The 26402-nt window shown below is 37.7% G+C and overlaps 1 protein-coding gene across 1 annotated transcript in view; it reads left to right on the top strand.

Moving 5' to 3' along the window:
• LOC100378275 (uncharacterized) overlaps positions 1–26402 on the top strand; it is an 80031-nt gene that overhangs the window by 34437 nt on the left and 19192 nt on the right. Inside the window, exons 37-57 of the mRNA XM_085502091.1 lie at positions 1225–1338; positions 1571–1684; positions 1923–2036; positions 2800–2913; positions 3094–3207; positions 3485–3712; positions 4632–4745; positions 5297–5410; positions 5906–6019; positions 6127–6240; positions 6650–6763; positions 7050–7163; positions 7266–7376; positions 7547–7660; positions 9537–9650; positions 9972–10085; positions 11085–11198; positions 11812–11925; positions 12291–12653; positions 13389–13511; positions 13673–13789. Of these exons, the coding sequence (XP_085358217.1) occupies positions 1225–1338; positions 1571–1684; positions 1923–2036; positions 2800–2913; positions 3094–3207; positions 3485–3712; positions 4632–4745; positions 5297–5410; positions 5906–6019; positions 6127–6240; positions 6650–6763; positions 7050–7163; positions 7266–7376; positions 7547–7660; positions 9537–9650; positions 9972–10085; positions 11085–11198; positions 11812–11925; positions 12291–12653; positions 13389–13511; positions 13673–13789 (2766 nt within the window). The remainder of the gene's footprint in view (positions 1–1224; positions 1339–1570; positions 1685–1922; positions 2037–2799; positions 2914–3093; positions 3208–3484; positions 3713–4631; positions 4746–5296; positions 5411–5905; positions 6020–6126; positions 6241–6649; positions 6764–7049; positions 7164–7265; positions 7377–7546; positions 7661–9536; positions 9651–9971; positions 10086–11084; positions 11199–11811; positions 11926–12290; positions 12654–13388; positions 13512–13672; positions 13790–26402) is intronic.

Raw genomic sequence — 26402 nt, 5'->3', positions numbered from 1 at the left:
AACACTAAATATATGTATTGCTCATTTAACCTTTAACCTTTTGAATGCCAAAGTCCATCTCTGTCACCTTTCACAACATGACCTTTTTTAATTTTTTAATCTTATTGTAGGCAATACCTCAGTGTAGGTAAAAATGCTCCAACTTGTACAGTATTAGGGGATTGTGGGAGGCTACCCTTATTTTGTTACCATGTTAAACGATGTGTGAAATATTGGTTAAAAATTACTAGCATGGATGAAAACAGATTACCCCAGAAAGCTTACAGGATGCTACTTTCACTGGACGAAAAAGGACAAAGGTCATGGGCCACAGAAATTAAAGAACTGCTATTTAAATATGGATTTGGTTATGTCTGGTTTAATCAAGGGGTGGGGGACTCTGATATGTTCTTGTATAAAGTTTGTGAAAGGGTCAAAGATACTGGAATTACAGATTGGTATATAGACGTTTGTTCTGTCGAAAAAACGCAGTATTATAGGCAATACAAAACAAATTTTGGGATTGAAAACTATGTGTCATTGCCACAATTAAAATTGCGCAGAGCAATAGCAAGATTAAGATGTGCGTGCCATCCCTTAGAAATAGAAAGAGGCAGACATAATAATATCCCTAGGGAGAGCCGTATTTGTAATTTGTGCCTGCAAGAAATTGGTGATGAATATCATTTTTTACTAAAATGCACTGCATGGGACACAATCAGGAAAAAGTATCTTCCAAATGAGACACAACCCCCAAATTTGAATACTCTAGTACAACTATTAAGTTCCTCTAAAAGCCAAATCATTAACTCTTTGGCTCTATTTATTTATAAGTGTTTTTTAATCAAAGATCAAATGAGAATAACCTAATAAGCTTGTATGTATATATATATTAATATCCCCATCACATTATTATATAGGGCTTATATTATGTATTGACACACTCTTCATCTATATTTTCATACATATTTTGTAATGTAAATTTATTTCTTGTCAATAATTAATTTGCATGATTGTAATGGGCCGGAGGCCATTATACAATTAATAAAAATTATTATTACCTTTTTTAATAAGACCTGCAGGTGATTATATCCATTTGTTACAAAATTAATCGTTAAATTATAGAAAAATACCAAAGTGAAAAAAGTTGCGCAAAAATTGTGGTATTCAATATATGTATTATCATATTTACACTATGAATATTTTAGAATTAATATCATATTATTTTGTAAAATTTAATTTAAGCCATTGACGAATGTGCCAGTGGACCATGTATCAATGGTGGAACGTGCATCGATCTCGAAAATGCATATTATTGCATGTGTACTGCTGGATGGACAGGTCAGCTATGCCAAGAAGGTGAGTTGATTAATTATTCCCAAACATGAAATTAAGACATTGGTGCTTGTATCCACAAATTAGACAATCTACCAATATTAATACCTTATTTGCATTAATAAAAGCCCATTCTATACAGTTCTATTATACATATTAAAAATCACATCTCTCATTTATCATGTTTCTAAATAAGGCAATATACAAATTTTAATATCTCAATGTCAAGGTCATTCACATTGTTTTATTTTTCTAGATATTAATGAGTGCATCAGTCTTCCTTGTCAGCATGGTGGCCGATGTAACAATCTACAAAACAGATTTTCTTGTACATGTCCACCTGGCTTTACTGGAGATATGTGTCAGATAGGTATGTTTATATCATATTTTTCATAGAAATTGTCTTATTTATGAAAAAATCTAAATTTCTTGCAATTTAGATTTTTTAAATAATTTATTGTACATGTATTACTTTGATTTATCAATATGAGTACATTACATGTGGGTTTATGGACCCAATAAAAAACATCCAAACAATGAAAATTGTGGTATTTTTAGTTTTAATGTGCTGGATGGATTATGACACATGAATTAATAACTATTTTCAGAATTAGACCCATGTACCAGTGATCCATGCATTAATGGTGGTACTTGTGTTAATGAGGTAACCCACTATACATGTCGATGTCAGGATGGCTATACTGGATACAACTGCCAGTCTGGTAAGTGGAAATTAATATTATAGTTATAATATTGTTGGCATATTTTAATCAAAATGAACTTTTCATAACTTATAGAATTCATAAATATATCTATGAAAACTTCTAAACTCTGTCATCATGAATTGAACATACTTAAAACAGTGGGCAAAATTAACAACCTGCATTGTTACGATGATTTAAATTTGCATATTGGCATGTATTTTAAATAATTGATAAATCATCCAGTCATGTGTGAAATAATTTTAGAACATATTTAAACAATTCATGGGACTTCATTTCATTTGTTTTAATTCTGTTGATGTGGTATATATGAACAATACAGTACCTCTTCAGCAATTCTTATTAAATTATGCATTCTTCAAGGTTTCACTCTATGATTGTGAAAATTCAAAAGTTGACATTTCTATGTTTTTCAAAAGTAAAATTGTGGTAATCTTTTCAATTTCTTCACAGTACTCGTTTGCATCTCAAAAAAACTATTTGTTTACCAATAAATTTTAATTAGTGTCAATTATGAGTTTTCATAAAATATATAGTTTGATATTGTTTAAAAACAATTCTTCTATGAAAATAATTAGTGTGAATTTTACTTCCTGAAAACCACTGCAGCATTCTTCCAAAGACATCTTTTTCTAATGTCTTCGATTCTTCATGGGGCCATATTTACATAGCCTTTTTTAATTTAAAATATATTAACATTGGAAAGAATCAATTTTACATATTGGTACATGAAATATTCTGAGAAATCATTTTTATTTTTCAGATTTCAATGAATGCGCCAGTTTACCATGTATGAATGATGGCACATGTATCAACCTCATTGGTGGCTTTGCTTGTACCTGTAAGGCTGGTTGGACCGGTACACTCTGTGAAGTCAGTAAGTTATCTATAGTTAATTGTCAGTAATACTAATAACAGAATGTGTTTTAAATCATTTACCGGTATTTATATTTCTTTAATTATGTATAGCTGTCGCATTATATCAATACAAGTAGTATGAACATCGTGTATGCCGGCAACTACTAACGCTGCCAATTATGATGTTGTGTATTATTAGATATTAACGAGTGTGGGAGCAATCCCTGTCAAAATGGTGGCCATTGTATTGATGGAATTAATCATTACAGTTGTTCCTGTCCAGTGGCATTCAGTGGATACAACTGCGACAATAGTAAGACTTCTTATTTGTATACATCAGTAATTATGTTATTTTTAAATTTGTAATATTTGTTGTTTTTTTAATCAAAATTTAATATCAATTATTTTCAGATGTGTAGTTCAATTTAAACCCATCCATAAAACCTGAAAATAATTTCAAATATAAAACATTGGGTAAAAATAAGATACAATAGACATATTTGCTATTTTGTGGTGTCAATAAGGCGTTACAAAACATCTGTGTCAATTTTGGTAGCATTATTCACACTTTTATGATTTTTTGTTTTCAGATGTCAATGCATGCTTTCCCAACCAGTGTCAAAATGAAGGCAGTTGTATAAATTACCATACCTACTTCATCTGTGTATGCCCAGCGGGTTACACTGGCACACTCTGTCAGACAGATATCAATGAATGCACTAGTAGTCCTTGCTTGAATGGTGGTACCTGTATGGAAGGTATTAATTCATATCTGTGCCTCTGTAAACCAGGAAAAACAGGAACCAACTGTCAAATTGGTAAGTGGAATATAGATCTGTTTTGAAATACTGGTTTTATGCCATACAAGTATATGTGGTGAATATCATAGTCAGCTGTACAATGTCATGAGCATTTTTGCCAGCCAAGGTTCATTTATTTGACCGTGATCTTGGCAGAATTCCCACTATATATATATATGTATTTTCTGTGGCAAAAAGAACACAAAATCATATGTTGTAACATGTTTCCATTGAAAATCAAACTCAAAGTCACATGTTTTTGTCAGTTAAGCTGTGACATATAAGACGGTGCAATCGATTGGTTGAAATTTGAACTTGGTGTGAATTGTTACAGAAATACTGATTGATGGATCCAGCTTCTTGTCACACCCAATCAAATCATTCAATTTAACTGAGGTCAAATACTGCTTTTCTTAAAGGGGCACCTTCCAGTTAAGCCTAATCCCACAACAAATTTACTTTCTGGATTAAAATAACAATGGATAACAAAAGTTAGATTATCATTGTAAACAACATAAACAATAGTGTCCCATGATTCTTTGGTGCAATCCATGGGATAGAGCGGTTCCCCTTTAACACAATCACACACAGGTTTGAAAACATACAAATCGGACGATGTGTCAAATTCCCTAAACTGAAATGGTTCTATCATATCAAATTTTTACAATTTGTCTGTAATTTCTTCTTGGTTCAAGAATAATTTTAAGTAATCTAAATAGATAGTATATTGCTTATAGATTCTTATTGGATATAAAAATTTACCCAGGATATAAGTATAAAATTGCAAACGTAGATATTTGTTTGTTCAAAAAATCATTGTTTTATGATGTTTGTAATGACATTTAAACCCATCTGTAGCCTTTTGCTACTCTTCTGTAACATTGTACTTTTAATTTCATAGTCTTCTAAATAAATGAAGAACAATTTGTGTTTTCAGATGTCGACGAGTGCTTGAGTGGACCATGTCAAAATGGTGGAACGTGTAGTCATGGCGAAAATTTCTATTCATGTGAATGTGCTGAAGGGTGGACAGGCATTAACTGTGATATCAGTAAGTAAAACACACTTCACAAGTATTAAGGCCAGACTTTTATTATCCCTTGTTTCGCGAACTCGCCGAATGAACAGGAGCCGAAAATGAAATAAAAATAAAATTTTATTTCAGCGTAATTTCTTGCGTCCGCCGACTTGTATGTGCAAAAAATTGTTAAAAAAAAATTATTTTTATCTTCATTTTTTTTCCACCTGCCGCCTAAAAAATCCAAGCATTTTCGTTGGAGTAGCATGATCAAAGTACCAAAGTCTTGCACAGATGAGAAATAAGGTTATACATGGAATAAAATTTCATTTCTTCTCTCCGATCAATGATCTCACTTACAATTCTTTGAGAATCACACAAATCTAATGGAAAAAAAGAATTTATTTTATTTTTTTCCGCCCTCCTCAAAAAATTGCCTTATAAAAACACGAGAAACAAGGAATAAAAAAAAGTCTGCCCTAAATATATATTATATCTAGATAGTGGTGTTCTACTTCTGCTACCTGATTACATCATATTTGTTAAAATAATTAACCTGACGTCTATTAATTGTCTCTTTTCAGATGTGAATGAGTGTGGTAGTGGTCCCTGCCTCAATGGTGGTACATGTATTGACCTTGTGAACTCCTACATATGTGAGTGTTTGCCAGCGTGGGTTGGTCTACATTGTGAATTAAGTGAGTATATACTACTAGTGCCTCAGTACATTGATATCGCAATAAGTTAATCAATAATTAATTAATTAATAAAAAAGTGATCATTCTTTTATTTAGTTAAATCAAGTTAATATAGATAGATAGATAGAATTTTTTATTTGGAACGTACCAATGAAAACTTAAGTAAAGTCCAAAAATAACAATAACAAAACAAAACATTCAGGACAACAACAACAACAACAACAACAAAATTACAGTCCTAAAACATATCAAGAATATAGAAAATAAATTTTGCAAAAATGCTAAGAATGAAGAAATCATTACTTGAAGCAATAATAGGAAATAATTCATCCATGCAAAAATCTTCCAACTTTGGGGCATAGATGTATAAAGCTGCAAGGAATCGAGATCTTTGTTCTTTGATTTGACAGTTATTACAATATAAAATGTAATGTTTCTCATCCTCCTACTTCATTAATATATGTTCTAAACCTAATGATACTGTTGTCTTTGAAGGTACTGATGATTGTCTGAGTAGGCCGTGTCAGAACGGCGCCACATGTGTTGATGGTGCAAACGACTACATGTGTGTATGCCCACCTGGATGGACAGGAAAGGACTGTAACAATGGTATGTACTAGTGTGTGTTACAATAACTTCTGTATTCTTGCAAAATTGGCTTCATTTTATTCGTCAACGTGTATAAAAACCTGTGTACTACCGGTATTTCATTTCAGGGATTAACGAGTGTGCCAGTCATCCTTGCAAGAATGGCGGTACTTGCATCGATGGACATAATGGTTATACATGCCAGTGTAGTGCCGCATGGACTGATGTACACTGTGAAATCAGTAAGTATGGAATTATTACATGTACATTCTAGTCATATGCTATGATTACCCATAACACTATGCCATTTGAACAGCATACATTTTTTTTAGTTAGTTTATTATTTATTTATTTTTTTATTTTTTTTTTTTTGCACTCTTATTTTTTTTTCTCTGTTCTGTAGTTTTAGTGACCTTACTGTTGTACTTTCCTAAGTCAGTGTTGTGTCAATAAATATACTATACTGTACTATACTATATGTGCAAGATAATGTTTGTATCCACCAGTGTGAATACAATTAATGTATTGATTGATTGATCGATCGATTGATTGATTGATTGATTGATTGATTGATTGATTGATTGTTTGTGTGTTTGAGTGTTATTGTTTATCAGTCATATTTTCTCATGTGGCTTTCTTGTTTGTCTACAGACATTGATGAATGTTCAAGTTCCCCTTGTATGAATGGTGGTACATGTACTGATGACATTGGTTTTTTCACCTGTTCCTGCCCACCAGGATGGAATGGGGCAGTCTGCGAGTTAGGTAAGCTTTGTTCTACCTGGCATGTTGTGTCCAGCTTGGGGGAGTCTGTGAGATCGGTAAAGTCATGTTACCTCATTAAAAATGCATAAAAGTCTTATCTGAAACAATATTGCAGATATTCGTACCAATACTTGTCAAAAACGATGGAAGATCTGATGGCTTTCTTAATTGGTGTCCTTTTTAACTTTCTCACATCCAACAATTCATCGACATAACATTAAAATAATTGAGCAGATATCACAACAACGTCATCTTTCGTACATCTTTTGTTCTTTATAAATTATAGATATAAATGAATGTGACAGTGGACCATGTCAGAATGGTGCAACATGCATACATGCAGTTAATGCATATTCCTGTGTCTGTCCTGTTGGATTTACTGGACCTCAATGCCAAATAAGTAAGTACATATCATATTAATCAACTGAATATATTCTGCATTGTAAGTGAAAAGTTCTCAAAACAGTAAACACCACTAATTCTATGGTCTAATATTTTCTAGATATTGATGAGTGTGCCAGTATTCCCTGTTTGAATGGTTTATGTATTGATCTTATCAATGCGTTTAGATGTGAATGCCACCAAGGCTGGACAGGTTTACTTTGTGATGTCGGTAAGTGGTAACCCCGCACACACTTCTATGTCACACATTTATTGTACTTGCAGCTAAAGATGAATTAATTTAATTTATAAATTTTATATTGTGTTCAGTCTGATGATGAAATTTGCAGTAGCAATTTATTTGAGTTTGACTTAAATTGCTAAAAAATATTTTTTTACTAGATATCGACGAATGTGAAAGTAACCCATGTCTATATGGTGGTACTTGTAACAACCGTATCGGTCATTATACATGTACATGTCCAGCTGGTTACCAAGGTTACAACTGTGAAATAGGTATGTTATTTTTTCTCAAGTTTTTGTGTTTGAAAGCTGCTGAATGAAAATATGAGTTAGACAGGATATAAAATTGGTAACTCTACATCATCTGATTTGGTGTAGTGATTTTTATTATATTTTATCAATATATTCTCCACATATCATAGGAATCTATGTTAAATCATTATTTTTATAAAATAATAACAATATTTATAAAAAAAACTGTTGATAATTCTTAGCAACCATTAAGATACATTTATCTCATAAGTTCAGATGATTTTTTCACTACGGTAACCGTATTTGACCAATTAAGCTACCCTCCCCTATTTGTGTACAAATGAAAATGATTAACAACAAAGATAATGGAGATCGTGACTGTTTTTCCAGTCTGTAAAATTGTAAATAAACTTTCCCAACCATAGATCATTGAAAACTCATGTTAAATAAATTGACATTCAGATGGTACCAGTATGTAAATAATAATAATTATAATAAAATGTGCATATTTTTCATGAACATTTTTGTTCGCATCTTCCGATTCACACAATTTTCCTGAAGCCAACCATTCATGACTGTCTCTATAAACTCGTGTGTGATCATGTTACGAAAAGCTTTATTTGACCTCAGTTTAACAAATAAATTTTAAATTAATAATTTGATTGGGTGCTCCAATCAGTATTTCTGTAACAACAACAACTTGCATTAATTTCAATCATGTCATATGGCTTAACTGACAAAAATGTGTGACATCACGTTCGATTCCCGAAGAAAATGCATCTTAATTAACACTTGACTTTGTGTTCAATTTACTATGGGAACGAACCAGAGTATGAATTGTTGTTTGATTGAGTTAACAGTGCATAAATACAGGTTTATAGTAATGTGAGGTGACCACCAAACAAATGAACCTTGGCTGGCGCAGATATGTTTGTTGTTCATTGTTAAAGTGCATGTTGGTGTGCATCTTCGCCAGCTAAAGACCATTTATTTGGCTGAAGACTCAACATTAACCCTTGGCAGATTTCATCATGATTTACTGTATGTCGCACGCCCTCAAACGATTATAAGATTCACTTGGGCTCATTTGATTTACCCAATCAGAACTCACAATAGAAACGGTATATTACTTGGTAAAATCGTGGCGCTAGCTCGGTTGAATATAGAAATCAACGAGTTGCTAGCTTTTTCTCTGAACGAGCTTACTGACCATCAAAAGAAAATAACTTAGCGCTGTTTCTAAGGGAAATGATGTGTTAGTTGCAACGAAGAACGGATCGGACAAGTCGACAGTTATCTGTATCAACAGTTTTGTCAGTTTACTAAACCACGATTTGCACAAATATTTAAACATTCCATAGTCTTCATTCACTTGTCCACGAACAATTTTGAACGTTGGAATAAAATAATTTGGAAACGTGTCAACGAACATAGACCATCTGTTCTTGACTCCCGGTGAACCAGCACAGAGCCTACATGGTGCCATTTTATTCTGTGATGACCCCCGGATCTTCAAATTTATTTAACAGCAACGCTGACTGGTAGCGCCAGCTTCTTGGCACGCCCAATCAAATGACTCAATTCAACTGCTGTGAAATACAGCTTTTTCTAACACGATCACGCACGGGTTCGTGAGCCGGTTATGAATAGCCGGCTTTAGCAAAACCGTGCGATTCGGACGATGGTTGGTGTGTTGTGGAAGTCAATGAGAATGCAACTCATTTTTTTTTTTTTGGTATTATTTTGAGGTCAATGTGCACTAATTTCATCAAATACAGTATAAAACAATATATAAGATATAACCTTTTCCCCATTTGATGTTTGAGACAATATATTTGTGTCATTTATGTTGTTTTTCTAATGGTAGACTTATTTTAAATATTGCTTTATCTTACAGATCTGAATGAGTGTGTTCCAAATCCATGTAAAAATGGGGCAACCTGTGAAAACCAACCAAACACATTTAGTTGTCTCTGTGTAAATGGATGGACTGGACGAACATGTGAAATCAGTAAGTCAATACCTCTAACCACTGTAAGAAGTCTGATGAATTATCACAATTTTGTATACTATTAAATAATGTAAATTTTTATTCAGATAGAAATATTATATATTATTATATATCTGACACCCAAAACAATATATTTTTCCTGTCCTTAAAATGCTGTATCTTTCATTAAATTATTGCTACAAGAAGGGAAAAGATGCATAATATTAAGGTTACCCCACTATGCGTCGGTTGACTGTACTCTCTTCATGCACATACGTAATAACCACATAATACTTCTGTCTCTTTAAGATAAAATTTATTAAAACTATTTTATTTTGACAGATATCAACGAGTGTGGTAGTTATCCCTGTCAAAATGGTGGCCAATGTGTAGATTTAATTGATGGCTATAGCTGTATCTGTCAATCAGGATGGGGAGGACTTGCATGTGAAATAAGTAAGTATAAACAGCTTTGTTATCTCTCGTATTCTAGTATGCCAAGCTGATTGGTAGAGAGCTGATCACATGAAATGTGGTAATATACCCCCTCAAATCATAATTAGCTCTGATGTCACGTAGGCCAAAGCATGTAAACACATTGGATATCGAAATGTAATATTTTGAAAATATGAATGCAAGCAGCTGACATTCACTCTAATCACTGGTAACATAACACAAATGAAGCACACATTTTGAATACCTAACCAATGTTCAACCATGTTGACAGCGAGGTTGACACAAATTAATATGTAACTCTTTCTTGAAAATAATCTTGTTAAAATAGGATAAAACTCTCCTTGTACAGTACTACTGTCCCAAGACTGTTGTGCCCGGCTGCTGCATGCCCCACTGCACTGTTTGCCAATGAGACCATGGACGTTCAATTTTCATATACCATAATAATAATAATTTCTAATAATTATTTCTCTTTTATATTATATTATATGGAATTCACAAATGTACTCCCAACTTTTCAATCAGAAAACAATATAAACAAATTCAAAACTATTATTAATACAAAAGAACATAAATTAATCAAGCATGTGACTAAATACTTAAAACTTTGTTTCAAGAAACATGACACATAGACATGTACTTATCATACATAATTGTATATCACCACACTATCTCAGGCTAATTTGCCATTTTAAACTATATTTATCTTAATTTTCTTTAACTTTTATTATTATTACTGTTTTTTTGTTTTTTTTTAATTTATTACATAACAGCCTAAAATGATTTGTTAACTTTCATTATGGTGTAATAAATGAAATTATTATTATTATACCCATCAATTATAGTTAATAATTGTTCAGTATTGTATGTATATAAAGTGTTCTGATTAACTAAATGAACTATTTCTCAAATGAGCAGATGACAATCCAGAAGATATTGAAGTAGACATGCATATGTTTAATCATATTTATAACAGGGATATGTTATGTTACCTTTCAGATATAAATGAATGTGCTAGCTCTCCTTGTTTAAATAATGCTATGTGCATTGATGGTATAAATCAGTACACATGTCAATGTGCTGCTGGGTGGCAAGGATTCCACTGTGATCAAAGTAAGTCCATATACTGTAAAATAATTTAGTTTAGCTGCAAACATGTTTTAGTGTTTTGTTTTGGATTTATTTTAACTTGTTTTTGAATGTAAAAGTTGAATTACGTGGTATTTTTGACGGTGTTAATATGTACTAATGGAATTATTTGATGATTTGCCATTGTCTTGAATGACTACATCTCGCAATGTCATTCAAAACAAAAGTGAACATTTGTGAATCCTCGCTTCACAAGTGTTAGTAATGAAATTCAAAAAATGGGGAGCCACAAGAAGTATTAGTCCTGACAGTAGAGTTTAATTTGAATGATCTCAAGAGTATTGTAATTATAGTGATTTGTAGTAAATTTACTTTTAATATATATTTACTTTGGAAACAAAATATAATTCTTTATTTCCTATGTATGATTAATATTAACTATAATTAATTCAATCATTATCAAAATTTGATATGGATTTGTTAGACAGTCTTGGTTATTTCTTCAATTTTAACCTTTTTTCCAAAAAAACAATGTCACAATAAATTGATATATCTGTTACACACATATATTGCCTTACTTTTACATCCAAATAATTGTTTCACATTTGTAAAATTAATTTTGTTTTTCTTTTTTTAGATGTTAATGAGTGTTATAGCTATCCTTGCAAGAATGGTGGTCTATGTGTAGATGGAATAAATAGATATACTTGTCAGTGTAAAGCAGGATGGACTGGTGATAACTGTGAACATTGTGAGTAATCTAATTCACTCAAAGTACTGTGTAATAATACTTTACTCTTCAAAATCCACTTTTGTTAACTTTTCCAAATTTGTTTCAATAATGTTTATCAAGCAAGACCTTTGCCCATTTAGAAATTATGGTCGTTTGGTCAAAAATTAATAAAAAATTGTACAAAAATACATGAAAATGTGGAACCGGATAGTAAAATTTAGGTGTTCACTTATGTTACCCATCAATGTTATTACTGAAGACGTGAAAGTATAAATTATGTCAATAGTTATACTTTGCTTTCACAGAGATCTGTATAATCTAGAATTGATATTTAGTTTACCATTGCTGGAATTGTGAATAATATACAAAATTTTCCTATGCAGGGTTGGGTTGCATTGCCAACATAACAATCCCAAGAGATCAAGATAGCATGGAGATTACAAGTCCAAATTATCCCGCTAACTATCACGATTTTGAATACTGTCGTTGGTTCATATATGCTGAATCAGGAAAACATGTACGTGTTGACTTCAACTATTTCTACACCGAAATGCGATATGATGTACTGAAAGCAGGTAATGGTGTCGACGTAGAGGATGCCGGCTCAGTTGTCATTCAGGCATCTGGTAATGAAGTCCCTCCACCATTCCTTACCACTTCCAATGTGGTTTGGGTTACTTTCAGAAGTGATAGTCATAAAACAGAAAAAGGATTTGCATTGTCATTTACAGTGGAAGATTCTCCAGGTAATTTTATCCTTAAATTAAAGATTATTTGTCATTTTATCCTTAAATTAAAGATTATTTGTCATTTTATCCTTAAATTAAAGATTATTTGTCATTTTATCCTTAAATTAAAGATTATTTGTTATTTTATCCTTAAATTAAAGATTATTTGTCATTTTATCCTTAAATTAAAGATTATTTGTCATTTTATCCTTAAATTAAAGATTATTTGTTATTTTATCCTTAAATTTTCAATATACTTTCATTGGTATAGGTTAAAAAATAAAAAAAAAATAAAAAAAATTTGTTTGGTGACATGAAAAAATAATATTTTATTATTCATATGAATCTTGATATTGTTGAAACATTTGATTAGGGTACCAGTGCAATAATAGTTTCTAGTTATATACAGTGGGATGTTCCCATAATGCATTGCATATATATGTGGTAATGGCTTAATCACTTTAATAATATTGTATTCCTGCTGTTAACATGTTTCACTACATGAAGTGTAGAAATATATCATGATCCTATATACATTTTTCAATGATATTCTCAGCTTCTCTAGTACAGGTATCTAATTCCACCTCCCACATCTATACCATTTCTGGTGATACACGTTAATTTTATGCAATTTCTTTTCTGAAATTATGGAATTAGTTTTTAGAAATGTATAAAGATATTTTGAAGATTAAAATTCATAAATTTTGATTTTTTAAACCTTCATTATTAATTTTGAACTCTTTATCATTGTAGATTTGGTGAATGAATGTTCAAGCAACCCATGTCGGCATGGTGCCACATGTGTGGACAGTATTGATCAATATGTTTGCATGTGTTCTTATGAATGGGCTGGTATCAATTGTGAAATTATGATTGGTAAGTTTCTTTAAACTGCGTTTTGATTGGCTACTGGAATATGTTTAGATTATGCAAATTATTTCCATATATGGAATCTGATGACTTATTGAAATAAATTAAGTTTTGTTTTACCACTTGTATCTATTGTGTTTTATGTGTACCATTCTTATTATTTGCAGACATTAACGAGTGTTCCAGTAATCCATGTCCAACTGGAGCAAGATGTCTGAACTCATTTAATAAATATTTCTGTGTATGTCCTCCCGATTCAGATGATCCTATGTGCATTGATACAGGTAACTATTATTGATTTGTTGTGAGGGATATAGCCCAGTTAGCCCAGTAAATGTTATACCCAGGTTGTGAGGGATATAGCCCAGTTAGCCCAGTAAATGTTTATCCATGTTGTGAGGGATATAGCCCAGTCAGCTCAGTAAATGTTATACCCATGTTGTGAGGGATATAGCCCAGTCAGCCCAGTAAATGTTATATCCATGTTGTGAGGGAGATTGACAGCTCGGCCAGTAAATGTTATACCCATGTTGTGAGGGAGATTGACAGCTTGGCCAGTAAATGTTATACCTATGTTGTGAGGGAGATTGGCAGTTAGCCCAGTGAATGTTTACCCATGTTGTGAGGGAGATTGGCAGTTAGCCCAGTAAATGTTATACCCATGTTGTGAAAGAAATTGGCAGTTAACCCAGTAATTGTTATACCCGTGTTGTGAGGGACATTGACAGCTCGCTCAGTAAATATTATACTCATGTTGTGAGGGAGATTGACAGCTTGGCCAGTCAATGTTATACCCAATGTTGTGAGGAAGATTGACAGCTCGGCCAGTAAATATTATACCCATGTTGTGAGGGACATTGACAGCTTGGCCAGTAAATGTTATACCCAATGTTGTGAGGAAGATTGACAGCTCGGCCAGTAAATGTTATACCCATGTTGTGAGGGACATTGACAGCTCGACCAGTAAATGTTATACCCATGTTGTAAGGAAGATTGACAGCTCGGCCAGTAAATATTATACCCATGTTGTGAGGGACATTGACAGCTCAGCCAGTAAATATTATACCCATGTTGTGAGGGAGATTGACAGCTCGGCCAGTAAATGTTATACCCATGTTGTGAGGAAGATTGAGAGCTCGGCCAGTAAATGTTATACCCATGTTGTGAGGGAGATTGACAGCTTGGCCAGTAAATGTTATACCCAATGTTGTGAGGAAGATTGACAGCTTGGCCAGTCAATGTTATACCCCTGTTGTGAGGGAGATTGACAGCTCGTCCAGTAAATGTTATACCCATGTTGTGAAGGACATTGACAGCTCAGCCAGTAAATGTTATACCCATGTTGTGAGGGAGATTGGCAGTTAGCCCAGTGAATGTTATACCCATGTTGTGAGGAAGATTGACAGCTCGGCCAGTAAATGTTATACCCATGTTGTGAGGGAGATTGGCAGTTAGCCCAGTAAATGTTATACCCATGTTGTGAGGAAGATTGACAGCTCGGCCAGTAATTGTTATACCCAATGTTGTGAGGGAGATTGACAGCTCGGCCAGTAAATGTTATACCCCTGTTGTGAGGGAGATTGACAGCTCAGCCAGTAAATGTTATACCCATGTTGTGAGGAAGATTGACAGCTCGGCCAGTAAATGTTATACCCAATGTTGTGAGGGAGATTGACAGCTTGGCCAGTAAATGTTATACCCAATGTTGTGAGGAAGATTGACAGCTTGGCCAGTCAATGTTATACCCCTGTTGTGAGGGACATTGACAGCTCAGCCAGTAAATGTTATACCCATGTTGTGAGGGAGATTGGCAGTTAGCCCAGTGAATGTTATACCCATGTTGTGAGGGAGATTGACAGCTCGGCCAGTCAATGTTATACCCATGTTGTGAGGGAGATTGACAGCTCAGCCAGTAAATGTTATACCCATGTTGTGAGGGAGATTGACAGCTCGGCCAGTCAATGTTATACCCAATGTTGTGAGGGAGATTGACAGCTTGGCCAGTAAATGTTATACCCATGTTGTGAGGAAGATTTACAGCTCGGCCAGTAAATGTTATACCCATGTTGTGAGGAAGATTGACAGCTCGGCCAGTAAATGTTATACCCATGTTGTGAGGGACATTGACAGCTCAGCCAGTAAATGTTATACCCATGTTGTGAGGAAGATTGACAGCTCGGCCAGTAAATATTATACCCATGTTGTGAGGGAGATTGACAGCTTGGCCAGTCAATGTTATACCCAATGTTGTGAGGAAGATTGACAGCTCGGCCAGTAAATATTATACCCATGTTGTGAGGGACATTGACAGCTTGGCCAGTAAATGTTATACCCAATGTTGTGAGGAAGATTGACAGCTCGGCCAGTAAATGTTATACCCATGTTGTGAGGGACATTGACAGCTCGACCAGTAAATGTTATACCCATGTTGTAAGGAAGATTGACAGCTCGGCCAGTAAATATTATACCCATGTTGTGAGGGACATTGACAGCTCAGCCAGTAAATATTATACCCATGTTGTGAGGGAGATTGACAGCTCGGCCAGTAAATGTTATACCCATGTTGTGAGGAAGATTGAGAGCTCGGCCAGTAAATGTTATACCCATGTTGTGAGGGAGATTGACAGCTTGGCCAGTAAATGTTATACCCAATGTTGTGAGGAAGATTGACAGCTTGGCCAGTCAATGTTATACCCCTGTTGTGAGGGAGATTGACAGCTCGTCCAGTAAATGTTATACCCATGTTGTGAAGGACATTGACAGCTCAGCCAGTAAATGTTATACCCATGTTGTGAGGGAGATTGGCAGTTAGCCCAGTGAATGTTATACCCATGTTGTGAGGAAGATTGACAGCTCGGCCAGTAAATGTTATACCCATGTTGTGAGGGAGATTGGCAGTTAGCCCAGTAAATGTTATACCCATGTTGTGAGGAAGATTGACAGCTCAGCCAGTAATTGTTATACCCAATGTTGTGAGGGAGATTGACAGCTCGGCCAGTAAATGTTATACCCCTGTTGTGAGGGAGATTGACAGCTCAGCCAGTAAATGTTATACCCATGTTGTGAGGAAGATTGACAGCTCGGCCAGTAAATGTTATACCCAATGTTGTGAGGGAGATTGACAGCTTGGCCAGTAAATGTTATACCCAATGTTGTGAGGAAGATTGACAGCTTGGCCAGTCAATGTTATACCCCTGTTGTGAGGGACATTGACAGCTCAGCCAGTAAATGTTATACCCATGTTGTGAGGGAGATTGGCAGTTAGCCCAGTGAATGTTATACCCATGTTGTGAGGAAGATTGACAGCTCGGCCAGTAAATGTTATATCCATGTTGTGAGGGAGATTGACAGTTAGCCCAGTAAATGTTATACCCATGTTGTGAGAGAGATTCACAGCTCGGCCAGTAAATGTTATACCCATGTTGTGAGGGAGATTGACAGCTTGGCCAGTAAATGTTATACCCAATGTTGCGAGGAAGATTGACAGCTCGGCCAGTAAATGTTATACCCATGTTGTGAGGGAGATTGACAGCTTGGCCAGTAAATGTTATACCCAATGTTGTGAGGAAGATTGACAGTTAGCCCAGTAAATGTTATACCCATGTTGTGAGGAAGATTGACAGCTCGGCCAGTAAATGTTATACCCAATGTTGTGAGGGAGATTGACAGTTAGCCCAGTAAATGTTATACCCATGTTGTGAGGAAGATTGACAGCTCGGCCAGTAAATGTTATACCCATGTTGTAAGGAAGATTGACAGCTCGGCCAGTAAATATTATACCCATGTTGTGAGGGACATTGACAGCTCAGCCAGTAAATATTATACCCATGTTGTGAGGGAGATTGACAGCTCGGCCAGTAAATGTTATACCCATGTTGTGAGGGAGATTGACAGCTCGGCCAGTAAATGTTATACCCATGTTGTGAGGGAGATTGACAGCTTGGCCAGTAAATGTTATACCCAATGTTGTGAGGAAGATTGACAGCTTGGCCAGTCAATGTTATACCCCTGTTGTGAGGGAGATTGACAGCTCGTCCAGTAAATGTTATACCCATGTTGTGAAGGACATTGACAGCTCAGCCAGTAAATGTTATACCCATGTTGTGAGGGAGATTGGCAGTTAGCCCAGTGAATGTTATACCCATGTTGTGAGGAAGATTGACAGCTCGGTCAGTAAATGTTATACCCATGTTGTGAGGGAGATTGGCAGTTAGCCCAGTAAATGTTATACCCATGTTGTGAGGAAGATTGACAGCTCGGCCAGTAATTGTTATACCCAATGTTGTGAGGGAGATTGACAGCTCGGCCAGTAAATGTTATACCCCTGTTGTGAGGGAGATTGACAGCTTGGCCAGTAAATGTTATACCCAATGTTGTGAGGAAGATTGACAGCTCGGCCAGTAAATATTATACCCATGTTGTGAGGGAGATTGACAGCTCGGCCAGTCAATGTTATACCCCTGTTGTGAGGGAGATTGACAGCTCGGCCAGTAAATGTTATACCCATGTTGTGAGGGACATTGACAGCTCAGCCAGTAAATATTATACCCATGTTGTGAGGGAGATTGACAGCTCGGCCAGTAAATGTTATACCCATGTTGTGAGGAAGATTGAGAGCTCGGCCAGTAAATGTTATACCCATGTTGTGAGGGAGATTGACAGCTTGGCCAGTAAATGTTATACCCAATGTTGTGAGGAAGATTGACAGCTTGGCCAGTCAATGTTATACCCCTGTTGTGAGGGAGATTGACAGCTCGTCCAGTAAATGTTATACCCATGTTGTGAAGGACATTGACAGCTCAGCCAGTAAATGTTATACCCATGTTGTGAGGGAGATTGGCAGTTAGCCCAGTGAATGTTATACCCATGTTGTGAGGAAGATTGACAGCTCGGCAGTAAATGTTATACCCATGTTGTGAGGGAGATTGGCAGTTAGCCCAGTAAATGTTATACCCATGTTGTGAGGAAGATTGACAGCTCGGCCAGTAATTGTTATACCCAATGTTGTGAGGGAGATTGACAGCTCGGCCAGTAAATGTTATACCCCTGTTGTGAGGGAGATTGACAGCTCAGCCAGTAAATGTTATACCCATGTTGTGAGGAAGATTGACAGCTCGGCCAGTAAATGTTATACCCAATGTTGTGAGGGAGATTGACAGCTTGGCCAGTAAATGTTATACCCAATGTTGTGAGGAAGATTGACAGCTTGGCCAGTCAATGTTATACCCCTGTTGTGAGGGACATTGACAGCTCAGCCAGTAAATGTTATACCCATGTTGTGAGGGAGATTGGCAGTTAGCCCAGTGAATGTTATACCCATGTTGTGAGGAAGATTGACAGCTCGGCCAGTAAATGTTATATCCATGTTGTGAGGGAGATTGACAGTTAGCCCAGTAAATGTTATACCCATGTTGTGAGAGAGATTGACAGCTCGGCCAGTAAATGTTATACCCATGTTGTGAGGGAGATTGACAGCTTGGCCAGTAAATGTTATACCCAATGTTGCGAGGAAGATTGACAGCTCGGCCAGTAAATGTTATACCCATGTTGTGAGGGAGATTGACAGCTTGGCCAGTAAATGTTATACCCAATGTTGTGAGGAAGATTGACAGTTAGCCCAGTAAATGTTATACCCATGTTGTGAGGAAGATTGACAGCTCGGCCAGTAAATGTTATACCCAATGTTGTGAGGGAGATTGACAGTTAGCCCAGTAAATGTTATACCCATGTTGTGAGGAAGATTGACAGCTCGGCCAGTAAATGTTATACCCATGTTGTAAGGAAGATTGACAGCTCGGCCAGTAAATATTATACCCATGTTGTGAGGGACATTGACAGCTCAGCCAGTAAATATTATACCCATGTTGTGAGGGAGATTGACAGCTCGGCCAGTAAATGTTATACCCATGTTGTGAGGGAGATTGACAGCTCGGCCAGTAAATGTTATACCCATGTTGTGAGGGAGATTGACAGCTTGGCCAGTAAATGTTATACCCAATGTTGTGAGGAAGATTGACAGCTTGGCCAGTCAATGTTATACCCCTGTTGTGAGGGAGATTGACAGCTCGTCCAGTAAATGTTATACCCATGTTGTGAAGGACATTGACAGCTCAGCCAGTAAATGTTATACCCATGTTGTGAGGGAGATTGGCAGTTAGCCCAGTGAATGTTATACCCATGTTGTGAGGAAGATTGACAGCTCGGTCAGTAAATGTTATACCCATGTTGTGAGGGAGATTGGCAGTTAGCCCAGTAAATGTTATACCCATGTTGTGAGGAAGATTGACAGCTCGGCCAGTAATTGTTATACCCAATGTTGTGAGGGAGATTGACAGCTCGGCCAGTAAATGTTATACCCCTGTTGTGAGGGAGATTGACAGCTCAGCCAGTAAATGTTATACCCATGTTGTGAGGAAGATTGACAGCTCGGCCAGTAAATGTTATACCCAATGTTGTGAGGGAGATTGACAGCTTGGCCAGTAAATGTTATACCCAATGTTGTGAGGAAGATTGACAGCTTGGCCAGTCAATGTTATACCCCTGTTGTGAGGGACATTGACAGCTCAGCCAGTAAATGTTATACCCATGTTGTGAGGGAGATTGGCAGTTAGCCCAGTGAATGTTATACCCATGTTGTGAGGAAGATTGACAGCTCGGCCAGTAAATGTTATATCCATGTTGTGAGGGAGATTGACAGTTAGCCCAGTAAATGTTATACCCATGTTGTGAGAGAGATTGACAGCTCGGCCAGTAAATGTTATACCCATGTTGTGAGGGAGATTGACAGCTTGGCCAGTAAATGTTATACCCAATGTTGTGAGGAAGATTGACAGCTCGGCCAGTAAATGTTATACCCATGTTGTGAGGGAGATTGACAGCTTGGCCAGTAAATGTTATACCCAATGTTGTGAGGAAGATTGACAGTTAGCCCAGTAAATGTTATACCCATGTTGTGAGGAAGATTGACAGCTCGGCCAGTAAATGTTATACCCAATGTTGTGAGGGAGATTGACAGTTAGCCCAGTAAATGTTATACCCATGTTGTGAGGAAGATTGACAGCTCGGCCAGTAAATGTTATACCCATGTTGTGAGGGAGATTGACAGCTCGGCCAGTAAATGTTATACCCATGTTGTGAGGGAGATTGACAGCTCGGCCAGTAAATGTTATACCCATGTTGTGAGGGAGATTGACAGCTTGGCCAGTAAATGTTATACCCAATGTTGTGAGGAAGATTGACAGTTAGCCCAGTATATGTTATACCCATGTTGTGAGAGAGATTGACAGCTCGGCCAGTAAATGTTATACCCATGTTGTGAGGGAGATTGACAGCTCGGCCAGTAAATGTTATACCCATGTTGTGAGGGAGATTGACAGCTCGGCCAGTAAATGTTATACCCATGTTGTGAGGGAGATTGACAGCTTGGCCAGTAAATGTTATACCCATGTTGTGAGGGAGATTGGCAGTTAGCCCAGTCAATGTTTACCCATGTTGTGAGGGAGATTGGCAGTTAGCCCAGTAAATGTTATACCCATGTTGTGAAAGAAATTGGCAGTTAACCCAGTAATTGTTATACCCGTGTTGTGAGGGAGATTGACAGCTCGGCCAGTAAATATTATACCCATGTTGTGAGGAAGATTGACAGCTCGGCCAGTAATTGTTATACCCAATGTTGTGAGGGAGATTGACAGCTCGGCCAGTAAATGTTATACCCCTGTTGTGAGGGAGATTGACAGCTCAGCCAGTAAATGTTATACCCCTGTTGTGAGGAAGATTGACAGCTCGGCCAGTAAATATTATACCCATGTTGTGAGGGAGATTGACAGCTCGGCCAGTCAATGTTATACCCATGTTGTGAGGGAGATTGGCAGTTAGCCCAGTAAATGTTATACCCATGTTGTGAGGAAGATTGACAGCTCGGCCAGTAATTGTTATACCCAATGTTGTGAGGGAGATTGACAGCTCGGCCAGTAAATGTTATACCCCTGTTGTGAGGGAGATTGACAGCTCAGCCAGTAAATGTTATACCCATGTTGTGAGGAAGATTGACAGCTCGGCCAGTAAATATTATACCCATGTTGTGAGGGAGATTGACAGCTCGGCCAGTCAATGTTATATCCCTGTTGTGAGGGAGATTGACAGCTCGGCCAGTAAATGTTATACCCATGTTGTGAGGGACATTGACAGCTCAGCCAGTAAATATTATACCCATGTTGTGAGGGAGATTGACAGCTCGGCCAGTAAATGTTATACCCATGTTGTGAGGAAGATTGAGAGCTCGGCCAGTAAATGTTATACCCATGTTGTGAGGGAGATTGACAGCTTGGCCAGTAAATGTTATACCCAATGTTGTGAGGAAGATTGACAGCTTGGCCAGTCAATGTTATACCCCTGTTGTGAGGGAGATTGACAGCTCGTCCAGTAAATGTTATACCCATGTTGTGAAGGACATTGACAGCTCAGCCAGTAAATGTTATACCCATGTTGTGAGGGAGATTGGCAGTTAGCCCAGTGAATGTTATACCCATGTTGTGAGGAAGATTGACAGCTCGGCCAGTAAATGTTATACCCATGTTGTGAGGGAGATTGGCAGTTAGCCCAGTAAATGTTATACCCATGTTGTGAGGAAGATTGACAGCTCGGCCAGTAATTGTTATACCCAATGTTGTGAGGGAGATTGACAGCTCGGCCAGTAAATGTTATACCCCTGTTGTGAGGGAGATTGACAGCTCAGCCAGTAAATGTTATACCCATGTTGTGAGGAAGATTGACAGCTCGGCCAGTAAATGTTATACCCAATGTTGTGAGGGAGATTGACAGCTTGGCCAGTAAATGTTATACCCAATGTTGTGAGGAAGATTGACAGCTTGGCCAGTCAATGTTATACCCCTGTTGTGAGGGACATTGACAGCTCAGCCAGTAAATGTTATACCCATGTTGTGAGGGAGATTGGCAGTTAGCCCAGTGAATGTTATACCCATGTTGTGAGGAAGATTGACAGCTCGGCCAGTAAATGTTATATCCATGTTGTGAGGGAGATTGACAGTTAGCCCAGTAAATGTTATACCCATGTTGTGAGAGAGATTGACAGCTCGGCCAGTAAATGTTATACCCATGTTGTGAGGGAGATTGACAGCTTGGCCAGTAAATGTTATACCCAATGTTGCGAGGAAGATTGACAGCTCGGCCAGTAAATGTTATACCCATGTTGTGAGGGAGATTGACAGCTTGGCCAGTAAATGTTATACCCAATGTTGTGAGGAAGATTGACAGTTAGCCCAGTAAATGTTATACCCATGTTGTGAGGAAGATTGACAGCTCGGCCAGTAAATGTTATACCCAATGTTGTAAGGGAGATTGACAGTTAGCCCAGTAAATGTTATACCCATGTTGTGAGGAAGATTGACAGCTCGGCCAGTAAATGTTATACCCATGTTGTAAGGAAGATTGACAGCTCGGCCAGTAAATATTATACCCATGTTGTGAGGGACATTGACAGCTCAGCCAGTAAATATTATACCCATGTTGTGAGGGAGATTGACAGCTCGGCCAGTAAATGTTATACCCATGTTGTGAGGGAGATTGACAGCTCGGCCAGTAAATGTTATACCCATGTTGTGAGGGAGATTGACAGCTTGGCCAGTAAATGTTATACCCAATGTTGTGAGGAAGATTGACAGCTTGGCCAGTCAATGTTATACCCCTGTTGTGAGGGAGATTGACAGCTCGTCCAGTAAATGTTATACCCATGTTGTGAAGGACATTGACAGCTCAGCCAGTAAATGTTATACCCATGTTGTGAGGGAGATTGGCAGTTAGCCCAGTGAATGTTATACCCATGTTGTGAGGAAGATTGACAGCTCGGTCAGTAAATGTTATACCCATGTTGTGAGGGAAATTGGCAGTTAGCCCAGTAAATGTTATACCCATGTTGTGAGGAAGATTGACAGCTCGGCCAGTAATTGTTATACCCAATGTTGTGAGGGAGATTGACAGCTCGGCCAGTAAATGTTATACCCCTGTTGTGAGGGAGATTGACAGCTCAGCCAGTAAATGTTATACCCATGTTGTGAGGAAGATTGACAGCTCGGCCAGTAAATGTTATACCCAATGTTGTGAGGGAGATTGACAGCTTGGCCAGTAAATGTTATACCCAATGTTGTGAGGAAGATTGACAGCTTGGCCAGTCAATGTTATACCCCTGTTGTGAGGGACATTGACAGCTCAGCCAGTAAATGTTATACCCATGTTGTGAGGGAGATTGGCAGTTAGCCCAGTGAATGTTATACCCATGTTGTGAGGAAGATTGACAGCTCGGCCAGTAAATGTTATATCCATGTTGTGAGGGAGATTGACAGTTAGCCCAGTAAATGTTATACCCATGTTGTGAGAGAGATTGACAGCTCGGCCAGTAAATGTTATACCCATGTTGTGAGGGAGATTGACAGCTTGGCCAGTAAATGTTATACCCAATGTTGTGAGGAAGATTGACAGCTCGGCCAGTAAATGTTATACCCATGTTGTGAGGGAGATTGACAGCTTGGCCAGTAAATGTTATACCCAATGTTGTGAGGAAGATTGACAGTTAGCCCAGTAAATGTTATACCCATGTTGTGAGGAAGATTGACAGCTCGGCCAGTAAATGTTATACCCAATGTTGTGAGGGAGATTGACAGTTAGCCCAGTAAATGTTATACCCATGTTGTGAGGAAGATTGACAGCTCGGCCAGTAAATGTTATACCCATGTTGTGAGGGAGATTGACAGCTCGGCCAGTAAATGTTATACCCATGTTGTGAGGGAGATTGACAGCTCGGCCAGTAAATGTTATACCCATGTTGTGAGGGAGATTGACAGCTTGGCCAGTAAATGTTATACCCAATGTTGTGAGGAAGATTGACAGTTAGCCCAGTATATGTTATACCCATGTTGTGAGAGAGATTGACAGCTCGGCCAGTAAATGTTATACCCATGTTGTGAGGGAGATTGACAGCTCGGCCAGTAAATGTTATACCCATGTTGTGAGGGAGATTGACAGCTCGGCCAGTAAATGTTATACCCATGTTGTGAGGGAGATTGACAGCTTGGCCAGTAAATGTTATACCCATGTTGTGAGGGAGATTGGCAGTTAGCCCAGTCAATGTTTACCCATGTTGTGAGGGAGATTGGCAGTTAGCCCAGTAAATGTTATACCCATGTTGTGAAAGAAATTGGCAGTTAACCCAGTAATTGTTATCCCATGTTGTGAGGAAGATTGACAGCTCGGCCAGTAAATGTTATACCCATGTTGTGAGGCAGATTGACAGCTCGGCCAGTAAATGTTATACCCATGTTGTGAGAGAGATTGACAGCTCGGCCAGTAAATGTTATACCCAATGTTGTGAGGGAGATTGACAGCTCGGCCAGTAAATGTTATACCCATGTTGTGAGAGAGATTGACAGCTCGGCCAGTAAATGTTATACCCATGTTGTGAGAGAGATTGACAGCTCGGCCAGTAAATGTTATACCCATGTTGTGAGGGAGATTGACAGCTCGGCCAGTAAATGTTATACCCCTGTTGTGAGGGAGATTGACAGCTCAGCCAGTAAATGTTATACCCATGTTGTGAGGGAGATTGGCAGTTAGCCCAGTGAATGTTATACCCATGTTGTGAGGAAGATTGACAGCTCGGCCAGTAAATGTTATATCCATGTTGTGAGGGAGATTGACAGTTAGCCCAGTAAATGTTATACCCATGTTGTGAGAGAGATTGACAGCTCGGCCAGTAAATGTTATACCCATGTTGTGAGGGAGATTGACAGCTTGGCCAGTAAATGTTATACCCAATGTTGTGAGGAAGATTGACAGCTCGGCCAGTAAATGTTATACCCATGTTGTGAGGGAGATTGACAGCTTGGCCAGTAAATGTTATACCCAATGTTGTGAGGAAGATTGACAGTTAGCCCAGTAAATGTTATACCCATGTTGTGAGGAAGATTGACAGCTCGGCCAGTAAATGTTATACCCAATGTTGTGAGGGAGATTGACAGTTAGCCCAGTAAATGTTATACCCATGTTGTGAGGAAGATTGACAGCTCGGCCAGTAAATGTTATACCCATGTTGTGAGGGAGATTGACAGCTCGGCCAGTAAATGTTATACCCATGTTGTGAGGGAGATTGACAGCTCGGCCAGTAAATGTTATACCCATGTTGTGAGGGAGATTGACAGCTTGGCCAGTAAATGTTATACCCAATGTTGTGAGGAAGATTGACAGTTAGCCCAGTATATGTTATACCCATGTTGTGAGAGAGATTGACAGCTCGGCCAGTAAATGTTATACCCATGTTGTGAGGGAGATTGACAGCTCGGCCAGTAAATGTTATACCCATGTTGTGAGGGAGATTGACAGCTCGGCCAGTAAATGTTATACCCATGTTGTGAGGGAGATTGACAGCTTGGCCAGTAAATGTTATACCCATGTTGTGAGGGAGATTGGCAGTTAGCCCAGTCAATGTTTACCCATGTTGTGAGGGAGATTGCCAGTTAGCCCAGTAAATGTTATACCCATGTTGTGAAAGAAATTGGCAGTTAACCCAGTAATTGTTATACCCGTGTTGTGAGGGAGATTGACAGCTCGGCCAGTAAATATTATACCCATGTTGTGAGGAAGATTGACAGCTCGGCCAGTAATTGTTATACCCAATGTTGTGAGGGAGATTGACAGCTCGGCCAGTAAATGTTATACCCCTGTTGTGAGGGAGATTGACAGCTCAGCCAGTAAATGTTATACCCCTGTTGTGAGGAAGATTGACAGCTCGGCCAGTAAATATTATACCCATGTTGTGAGGGAGATTGACAGCTCGGCCAGTCAATGTTATACCCATGTTGTGAGGGAGATTGGCAGTTAGCCCAGTAA

This window comes from Saccoglossus kowalevskii, chromosome 8 (assembly GCF_978046115.1).
Source record: "Saccoglossus kowalevskii chromosome 8, keSacKowa6.1, whole genome shotgun sequence".
Lineage (NCBI taxonomy): Eukaryota > Metazoa > Hemichordata > Enteropneusta > Harrimaniidae > Saccoglossus > Saccoglossus kowalevskii.
The sequence above is the reverse complement of the archived record's forward strand: the minus strand, read 5'-3'. Positions and strand labels throughout refer to the sequence as shown.